This window comes from Lolium rigidum, chromosome 7 (assembly GCF_022539505.1).
Source record: "Lolium rigidum isolate FL_2022 chromosome 7, APGP_CSIRO_Lrig_0.1, whole genome shotgun sequence".
Lineage (NCBI taxonomy): Eukaryota > Viridiplantae > Streptophyta > Magnoliopsida > Poales > Poaceae > Lolium > Lolium rigidum.
In genome coordinates this window covers 142,237,126-142,246,819 of record NC_061514.1, presented here as the reverse complement: position 1 = coordinate 142,246,819, position 9,694 = coordinate 142,237,126, and the positions used below count along the sequence as shown (strand labels likewise).

The 9,694-nt window shown below is 45.0% G+C and overlaps 3 protein-coding genes across 3 annotated transcripts; 2 read left to right on the top strand and 1 right to left on the bottom strand.

The window, feature by feature from the left end:
* The first annotated feature begins 692 nt into the window (after nt 1–692).
* On the top strand, nt 693–3,464 carry LOC124677397 (60S ribosomal protein L5-1-like). Its single transcript, XM_047213387.1, has 9 exons — nt 693–796; nt 911–980; nt 1,075–1,166; nt 1,294–1,420; nt 1,523–1,602; nt 1,690–1,806; nt 2,542–2,676; nt 2,887–3,056; nt 3,142–3,464. The coding sequence occupies exons 1-9, from the start codon at nt 794–796 to the stop codon at nt 3,251–3,253; spliced, it is 906 nt and encodes a 301-aa protein (XP_047069343.1). The 5' UTR covers nt 693–793; the 3' UTR covers nt 3,254–3,464.
* A 1,099-nt stretch (nt 3,465–4,563) lies between these two features.
* LOC124679072 (small RNA-binding protein 11, chloroplastic-like) lies at nt 4,564–6,466 on the top strand. The gene is made up of 4 exons (XM_047214898.1): nt 4,564–4,702; nt 5,658–5,726; nt 5,822–5,928; nt 6,098–6,466. Exons 1-4 carry the CDS (start codon nt 4,564–4,566, stop codon nt 6,206–6,208), a joined length of 426 nt encoding a protein of 141 aa, XP_047070854.1. The 3' UTR covers nt 6,209–6,466.
* Nucleotides 6,467–8,245: 1,779 nt separating this feature from the next.
* Nucleotides 8,246–9,280, bottom strand: LOC124672093 (probable F-box protein At2g36090). The gene has a single exon (XM_047208379.1). It carries the CDS (start codon nt 9,278–9,280, stop codon nt 8,384–8,386), a length of 897 nt encoding a protein of 298 aa, XP_047064335.1. The 3' UTR covers nt 8,246–8,383.
* Between the last annotated feature and the right edge of the window lie 414 nt (nt 9,281–9,694).

The following is a 9,694-nucleotide window of genomic DNA, read 5'->3' as shown; positions in this document are numbered from 1 at the left end:
CGACAGCGGCGGCGCCCCGTCGACACGGTCTGGAGGTTGAAGATGAAAGGCTTCTTAAAGATATCGTTGTAATTTTCGTTTTTCTTTGGCTGCTTTGTACTGTTTGATGTTTCTTTTAATACCAGTGTCCTATTCGCAAAAAGAAACTTCGTGTATCAAGCGGGTGCATTTTAATTTTTTTAATAGTATAATCTTGGTATACAGCCTACAAATACTGGTATACAAATGAAAACAAGAAGGAGGAAATTTGCTACAAGACATCGTTATTTTCCGGCGTTTGCTGAACACACCGCCCAATTATGTATTTGCTAGGTACCATTACAATTTTGTGGCACATTTGCCAAAACACACCACCTAGCTTAAAACGGAAAGTTTTACCCTTTGTCTTCAAAACCAACCATCACAGTCAAAAGTGCAAAATTTTCCGTTTTTAACCAGATGATGTGTTCTGACAAATATGACACATAATTGTAATGGTACCTAGCAAAGACACAATTGAACGGTGTGTTTTGACAAACACGTCAAAATAAGGATGTCTCGTAGCAAATTTTTCCAAAGAAGAAATGCTATGGCCAGCCCAGAATTTCTCATTTCGTCAGTTAATCTGGAGAAAAGTTGAAGGCCCAAGGCCCAGTTCGTCCCCGACTTTCCGCAGAAAACCCTAGCTGCAACCCCATATGCCACAGAGATCTGCCACGACGCCGTTCTAAACCCCTCCTCTTTCCCACCCCTCTCCACCCCTCTCGCGCGCCAAGGGAGGACACCGCCGCCGTAGCCGCAGCAGGCGAGCGAGATGGTAACATCCGGAAGCCCCTCTGAATCCGAGCGCCGTTCATTTCTCTTAGCTTCTTTTTTTCTGATCGAGTTGATAATGTATTCACGTTGCGTTTTATTTTGAATTATTTTGCAGGTGTTCGTGAAGAACCAGAAGACCAGGGCCTACTCCAAGAGGTTCCAAGTGAAGCCCAAGAGAAGGAGACGTACGTTTAATTTCGTCACTAGGCGTCGGCGACTCTGTTACTACTATGCTTTAGTCGACAATGTTATTGATGGATTCTTTGCGCTGGTTTGCAGAGGGGAAGACCGATTACAGGGCCAGGCTCAGGCTCACTAACCAGGACAAGAACAAGTACAACACACCCAAGTACCGGTTTGTTGTGCGATTTGTATCCTTCGGTTGTTCATTGCCAATGCGGGTTGATCATCTCTATTGTGATCATCTCCTCTTATGCCCCGCAATGTTAACTAGTATATGCATATATTGTACTGTATCTCTTAACAGTAGTACCTTAGACCAACAAAGATGTCACTGCCCAAATTGTGTATGCTACCATTGCTGGTGATATCGTGATGGCTGCTGCCTATTCCCATGAGCTTCCTCGTTACGGTGTCGAGGTTGGCCTCACCAACTATGCTGCAGGTAGATTTCTCAACTGAATTAACCTGCAACATTGCATTTTTTTTTATCTCGATTCATGCACTCTTATTTAATTCAGTTCAACTAATTAAATCCGTCATGTAGCCTACTGCACTGGCCTGCTTTTGGCTCGCCGCGTATTGAAATACCGTGAGTTGGATCAGGAATACGTTGGCAATGTGGAGGTATAATTCATTTGAAATGTTAATTTTGGACAACTATTCTCTGATGCTACTTTTACTGAGCACTTGTAATTCTGTTTCTGAGTCCAGGCCACTGGTGAGGACTTCTCTGTTGAGCCATCTGATGAGAGGAGGCCTTTCCGTGCTCTCTTGGATGTTGGCCTTCTTAGGACCACTACTGGAAACCGTGTGTTTGGTGCCCTTAAGGTATGCGTTCTTATAAGATTATCAATGGTTGGTTGCACTTAGTATGCGTTTGCAAAGTTTATTTAGTAGTTCATTTTATCAGGTCAGGTATCCATCTGAAGTAAACAACATACCTATATGCTAGTTAACTTCGTAAAAAGTCCATTCTTATTGCGTATGCATAGGACTAATCCATAGCTAGGTATATAGTCACCCAGTCTACGTCTGTAGGGATTGGTAACACCTTTTAGTGTTTTAAGTTAAATAGTATCACAAATTGACCACTTTGTTAGGACATGGATATGATTAATTTTTACTATTTTAGGATTAAATATTCAATTAGTAAGATACGGTAACATGAGTAACTTATGGTGACTCATACCGTATGCGCTGTTGCAAAAAGTTGGTATAGAGTACCTGAGTGTATAATCCCTCTGTTTGGGTTTATAAGTCCTTGAATTTCAAGCTGAATTTTGACTATGATTTTGAGTAACAAAATATGAGTTATATGTTATAAATATCGTACCATTGGAAACTTCTATCGAATATGAATCCAACAGCATGTTTTTTGTGTCTTATAAATTAAGGTCAAAGTTGGACTAAAAAAATCGAGGAGGACTTATAAACCCAAAAGGAGGGAGTACCTAGCAATAGTTTCCTCTATTTTCATCTTGAATTTCCAGAGATAATTATTTTGCCCAATCACACCTGATTCTCTTTGGTGTAACACTTATGTAATTGTGTTTGCTGCTGCAGGGAGCTTTGGATGGTGGCCTTGACATTCCTCACAGTGACAAGAGATTTGCTGGTTTCAAGAAGGATGAGAAGCAGCTGGATGCAGAGGTTCACCGCAAGTACATCTATGGAGGGCATGTTGCTGACTACATGAAGGTGAGTTCAAAACCATTGCTCTTGTGATGTTATGACATCCATTTCTTCATTTTTCTGGTGTTCTTGTTGTCAAACATGCACAATTTCTCCCAGAAAGATATCTGGGCCAGATCTCATCCATATCAAGAAGCCTAAAGCACTTCACTTAGTTGTTATTTCTGAAGCAGTGTTTTGATTCTCGTTGTAACTCCTTCTGTACTCTTATTCCAGTCACTAGCTGAAGAGGAACCTGAGAAGTACCAATCTCACTTCAGTGAGTACATTAAGAGGGGGATCGAGGCTGATGGCATGGAAGCGATGTACAAGAAGGTTCATGCTGCCATCCGTGCCGATCCTACCATGGCCAAATCAACGAAGGAACCTCCAAAGACACACACGAGGTGGACATATCCATCTGCTTATTTAAGTCGCAACTGATTTCACCATTGTGATAGGATTGCACGTTAACTTGACTCCTTGCTGCAGGTACAATCTGAAGAAGCTGACCTACGAGCAGAGGAAGGCCAGTCTCGTCGAACGACTCAATGCCCTCAACTCATCTGCTGGTGCTGATGTCGATGAGGATGACGACGAGTGAGGAGTGTAATTGACCGCCCCTAGGCCCCTATATAGTGATATGTTTATGCCTCTAGATGAACTTGCTCTCTTATGCCATTTACCAGTAGTTTTGCGAGATTTTAGCACTCTGCACATTAGGCGTGCCTCTCTCGAATTTGAGTAGCATGCTGGAGTTCTTGATTATCTTAATCTATACAAGGTACTGGCATTTTGACATTGCTTTGAGTTTGTTGATCTAGAATTTGGTTGGTCTGCGAATATCAAGGCCCTGTTCCGTGGATGTGATGTTCTGCCTCAGTGGTTTTTCACGTGTTCATTTATTCGGTGGTTAGCTTATTTGTGTTGAAGCAAGCCTCTGGTTTAGCCTCTAGATGCCCTTCACTAATTAGTTGCTGAGTAGCGTGTTGTACTGAACAGGACGGTTCAGCTGGTTTGGGTCGCATGTAAGCCTCAATCGTCCTCGCTTATTTCCCTTTCGACGAGCCCACGATAGAAGCCGGTGCTTGGTACCGTATAAGAAGCATAAAAAATCCTTCACAAAACAAAGTAATCACTTTTTATCGGAACCTAGAGCATATTCACCTCCTCGCTCATTAGATTTGCATGCTATTGGGCAGAGTTGCAACTTTTTTTTTTTGAGCAGATGGGCAGAGTTGCAACTGAGAATTTGTTTGTTACAAGTGGATTACAACTAAGTTGCAGATTTTCCTAACCAAAGTGGGTCGATTTTCTAGTTGAAAATAGGTTGCGATTAAAAATACATACTCACGTACTAACAAAAATGTAGTACTCTCATCCAATTCAAAATAATTGACTTAACTATGTGTAGATATGAATTTAGATACGAATGTATCTAGATGTATTTATTGACTAGATATATTCATATCTAAACAAACTTGAGCCAATTAATATGAATCGAAGGGGTATAAAATCGTCGGTTCATATCAATTGACTGGAGATTCTCAATCGATTGAGAAATATGCGCACTCAAACAAATTCAAACACGGAGGGAGTACTACCGTCGATTGAAAAAGACGTTGTTTATCTAAATTCAGACACGGAGGGAGTACTACAATTCTGATTCTCTCTCTACTTTGGTTGAAAAAACTTCGGAACCAACAATAATTAGAGCCAATTTGTAGTACTAGGCTGATTTCCACGACAATTTGTTAAGAAAAAAAAATCTGAACTCTTTCCGGCTCTGCCTGGCTTAAGTGCCGTCGCGCAAGCGTTCACAATTCTACCAGACAAAGCGACGAACTTGCCGCCAGCTTCTCCCGGTCGTTGTCGCGTCCTCTCCGCCAACTCCCACAGGTTTCCCCAAGGACCATGGCCATGGCAGCGCTGCGTGAGGCCTCCCGCCGCCTGGCGTCCACCAGGAACCCTGCCGTCGCCATCGGCGTCACCGCTCCGCGCCCCCTGCTCCTCACGCACTCTCGCGGCATCACACACAAGCTCTTCATCGGAGGTTTTAATTCTTCATTCACGCGCGCATCCCGCTTACGTTAGGTTACATCAGTTCAGTCGTTTGTTCCATCTCGGCTTTCTCGCATGTAGTAGTAATCTGTAGGAAGCGTGCTGATGAGACCTGCCCCGTGGGTGCATGCATATCAAGTGTTCGACGAAATGCTGTTTTGGGCAGGCTGGTCTCATGTCATGTTTAGTTACTTTTTAGTTGTAGTAGTTCTTTGACAGATGGTTCAAGTTCTTTGCCAGTCGTTAGTTACTCGATTTGTTTTCCTAATTTATGTGAGAAATATTTCAAGGCAAAAGGCTTTTCATAAATCATAAATTAGTTTAGGAGTTGGAGCCCATTTTTTTAGCAAGGCAATGTGGGTAACTGTCTTTTCTATATGTTCCTTACTTTATTACCTAAAAGACAAAAGTGTGTGCCTTCAGTAGGTCTAAACAATGAGTAGGACCTGTTATGTGCGGGATTCACATTCTAATGATTTCATACCTAGGCTGCAAGAAAGATAGAATAGTTCAACATTTTCATCGTAAATGCCATCTAAATGTCCGAGTAGCCAGGTTGCTAAGTTAAATTTGATTAAAAGATCTGAAGTAAATTCATACTAACTGCACTAAGGTCTAGTGGCCAACTTTTTTTTACTGTTACTGCATGTTCCAGCAAGGCATAAGATTTTGTGAGCTGCTACTGCTCTACAGTGAATGATGATGGGTTATCACTTATCATACTATTCAGTTGATCATTGCATTTTTCTTGCAAGTATTCTTGGTATTACTAATATGCGCTGTTGTTCCGTCCAATCTAAAATTATTATTGGGTAGAAGAAATATATAAGAAAGTAATACCTACACATTTGAGAATCATTGGGTCCAGTTGGATATGGTTGTGATATGCAATTTAGGAACTGCTTCTGTGAGATTGTGTGTTTGTCTTAGTTTCTATCCTCTTACAGGCCTATCACAGTTTGCAACGGAAGACAGTCTATCAGAAGCTTTTGCCCGTTATGGCCAAGTATTAGAAGGTCTGTCCTCATCTCTTGCCACAGCAACCTTCGGTTAGTAGTTATTTTTCCTATTATTATGAGCTAAGTCGCAACCCTTCCTTGTTCGAGTTCAGCAACCATTGTCACGGATAAGATGACGAGCCGATCAAAAGGATTCGGCTTTGTGAAATTCGCCTCCGAGGAAGAAGCCAATAAAGCACGTGAAGACATGAACGGCAAGGCAAGTTTTCGTTTCTTCTTTTGAAGAACTTGCACGAACTTTGTCTTTTTAATCATAGTGGTGAAGAGGAAAGGCAAGGTGTTGACCAAGTATTGCTAGTTTAACTTAGTAGTAATCTGTATTGTTGCCGCACTATTGAGAAAAAGGAGAGCTGACAAGCCTGTAACAGGTACTGAACGGGCGAGTTATATATGTCGACATTGCAAAGACCAAGCAGGACCGTGCTGCAGACGGTGTTCCAATAGCGAGAGGCCCTCCAAAGCCAATTGGTGACAACTGATAAATGGTGTGATATGTTCATACTTCTAGTTTATCTGCTACACTGCCACTAGTATTAGACCGGTCCGTTTCAATAATCCATAAAGTAGATTGCGATGTTCTTAGAGAAAAGCTGACATGTAATACACATTTTATGTTCCGCAAGAACAGAGAAGGAGTTCATTTAACAGCCTGGATATATTGATGTACATGTAATATTATGCTGAATTTTGTGTTTTGCAACAATCACATTCGATCGGAGAACGTACGTGTTCATTTACCCCGTTTGTCATCAACAGTGTTATGATATAGTTATGTTGCCTGAACTGCCCAGTGATGTTACTGTTACGGATTAATTGCACATATATACCAGCTACATGTATCCTTGAAGCTGTGCTGGAACAATGTTTTCCCCAGGCTGCGTGTAGGGAACCAATGCCTTTGCTGTTCGTATGATAAACTACACTTAATTGCTGGAGGTGGGCGAACAGTATATTTTGATGGTAAGGATTTGTCGCTGTCAATGCACTCAACGGCTTCCCCATTTCTGTGTCATATTCGCCTTTTTTTTTTCTTCAGAAGAAGGGAGAACGATGTCATTTAGGTGGTACGTACATTGCATGACAGAGAAATACTTGTGGAATTCTGTTGGGAAACAATGCCTTTCTGTTCATATACTAAACTTGATTTAATTGCTCATGGTGGTGGAACAGTAGCTTTTGGTCGCATGGATTTGTTGCTGCCAATATACTCAATGTCAGATGTTATTTTTCGCATTTCTGTGTCATTTTCACCTTTTTTTTTCTCCTTTATGAGAACTAATGTCATTTACATTGCTTGACAATTCGAAGAAAATTCTGAATGTCAATGCAGTTAGACTCTGGCAATTTTTCTCTCTCCATTTCTGTGTCATTTTCACGTCATTTTATTAGGAATAGAACTTTGTCAGTTGACATGGCGCCTTTGATGTACGCATCAAAATCGAAGATGTAAATACACGATAGTTCCTTCCTACTTGAAGATGTAAATACACGATAGGTACTGAATGGGCAAGTTATATACGTCGATATTGCAAAGACCAGACATGACCGTGCTGCTGCGGGCGTAGTTCAACTAGCGAGAGCCCCTCCTAAGCCAATCGGTGAAAACTGATAAATGCGTCAAGTGTTCATACTTGTAGTTTATCTGGTACACTAGTACTACTACGTATTAGACTGGTCCGTTTTTTTCAATAATACTACAGTACATAAAGTAGATCGTGATACTCTTAGATAAAAGCTTATGTGCCAATACATATTTTATGTTTTGTTTGGCAAGAACAGAGAAAGAGTTCATTTAAAAGCCTGGATATATTGATGTACAGTAATTATGCTGAATTTTGTGCTTTGAAAGAACATCACATTAATCAGATAACGTATGGGTTCTCTTACTACCTCGTTTGTCATCAACAGGGTGGTTGCTTCAAATGTCTAATGATGTTACTGTTTAATTGCACATACATACCGGCTAGATGTATCCTTGACTTTGTTCCTGAATGAACAATGTTTCCACATGAGTGCCCTGTAGAGAGGCAAAGCTTTTGCTGTTCACATGCTAAACTTCATTTGTGATACTACCCGAATTATGGGCAATTACGCACTTCGAGAAATAAGTTTGACTACTAATTTAGTCAATGAAATATAAGATATATATCACAAAAAATATATTATTGAAAACATTTTTTAAATACGAATCCAACGGTATAATTTTTATGGCATATATCTCATATTTTGTTGACCAAATTTATAGTTAAACTCGTTTCTCGAAATGCGTAATTGCCCATTAATCCGGTATGGAGGTAGTAGTCCAGATTTATTGCTGCCAATACACCCAGCTTTAGGTATTTCCCCCCATTTTTGTGTAATTTTCCCCTTTAGGATAACGATGGCATTTAAATGGCACATTGTTTGGCAGTAGTACGAATTTCTGAATACCTATGCACTCAGGAGTAGTAGGAGGAAAAACTTCGTCAGTTGAAATGACCTACACATAGTAGCCATCAAGATCGGAGATGTAAAAATACACGATAGTAGTTCCTTCCCACTTGATGCTGCGAATCATTTTTGGAATACAGAAACTTCACAGGCATTTCTCTGTAACTATACAGAAAACGACTATTTTCCTTGATGATGATGACGTGCCGGGCAGTAGTAGGCGATCACCGGAGCACGACGGAGGCAATGAAGGCGAGCACGACGACGGCGCTGGCGGCGGAGCAGCAGAGGTCAATGATGGCCTCGCGCCGCGCCCTGCTCTCTTTCCTCCCCTTCTTGCTCCTCACAAACGCATGGTACCTCGCCCTCACCTCCTCCCGCTCCCGCTCGCCGCCCCTCCTCTCCCCCACCATCGCCGCGGCGAGGAGCCGGAGGGCTCCCTCGCCGCTGAGCGCGGAGCCGTCGGCGTCCTCGACGGCGAGGCTGACCTCGCTGACGTGGGCGGCCTCCTCGGAGCATGCCACGGTGGTCTCGAAGCAGCACCCGCCCAGCACGACCGCGAACCGCACGAGTGTCTCCCCGGTGTACCAGTGCCGGCCCACGGCCACCGCGCGCCCGCTGGACACGTTCACCGCGCGGCCGCGCGCGGGGTCGACGACCAGCCAGCTCAGCTCCAGCTCCGCCGGGGAGAAGGGCGCCGTGATGGGCGCGGGTTTCTTGCAGTCCACCGCGTCGACGCGGAACGGGGCGCCGCGGAACCAGGGCGTGGAGCACCCCGGCGTGGAGACCACGCGGGAGAGGAGTGGTGTGCCGCGGTGGGACACGTCCACCGCGGAGAGGAGGTGATCGGGGAGGAGGAGGGGGGTGGGGGGGAGCTGGGCGCGCGGGAACGGGGACGCGTCGGCGAAGAGGCGGCGCGGCGGGATGGCGGAGAGGAGCCCGGGGTGTGCCGCGAGGGATGGCCACTGCGCGAGGCAGAGCGCGCGCCAGGTGTCCGGGTCGGCGGCCAGCGCGCGGAGCCCCGCCGTCGCGCAGCTCGCCGCGGCCAGCGAGCGCCCGTCCAGGCGCCGCAGCGCGCAGGCCAGCACGTCCGCGTGCACGTCCTCTATGGTAGTCACCATGTGTTGATCTCCGCTTTGGTCGGTTCCTGGGAAGATGGAAGCTTTGGGTGTGCTCGCCTCGATGGGCGGCGTGGTTATATAGTAGTGGTCGGGGGCCGGACCGCCGGAGGGAGGGAGCGCGGCGGACTCTCGGCAACGCGCGCGCCGTGGTTTCGGCGAGAAGGACGGGCCGACAGGGTCCCGCGAAGTGTAAATTTTGCGACTTCACGGGCATCCGGTACAGTGGTACTGCGCGCGCGCGTGCCAGCACGCGGTGGCAGGCATGCATTGGCGCGTTGTGGCGTCGGATGCTGGAACGCAGGCGGCGTGGCACGCGTCGGCGTGCTCGGATGTCTCATGGTTGCACGCGTGGCGTTCGTTGCGATTGCGACGGACTGATCGACGGGGCTCCGTACCGCGCCCACTGTGGAAGTG

What these genes read in the sequence shown, in the direction of transcription:
- LOC124677397 (XM_047213387.1), top strand. An exon ending in AATACGTTGGCAATGTGGAG is followed by an intron (nt 1,603 to 1,689) that starts GTATAATTCATT and finishes TTCTGAGTCCAG; the next exon opens with GCCACTGGTGAGGACTTCTC. An exon ending in ATGTTGCTGACTACATGAAG is followed by an intron (nt 2,677 to 2,886) that starts GTGAGTTCAAAA and finishes CTCTTATTCCAG; the next exon opens with TCACTAGCTGAAGAGGAACC.
- LOC124679072 (XM_047214898.1), top strand. Translation starts at nt 4,564, where the DNA reads ATGGCCATGGCAGCGCTGCGTGAGGCCTCCCGCCGCCTGGCGTCCACC. An exon ending in ACACAAGCTCTTCATCGGAG is followed by an intron (nt 4,703 to 5,657) that starts GTTTTAATTCTT and finishes ATCCTCTTACAG; the next exon opens with GCCTATCACAGTTTGCAACG. An exon ending in GTGAAGACATGAACGGCAAG is followed by an intron (nt 5,929 to 6,097) that starts GCAAGTTTTCGT and finishes AGCCTGTAACAG; the next exon opens with GTACTGAACGGGCGAGTTAT.
- LOC124672093 (XM_047208379.1), bottom strand. Translation starts at nt 9,280, where the DNA reads ATGGTGACTACCATAGAGGACGTGCACGCGGACGTGCTGGCCTGCGCG.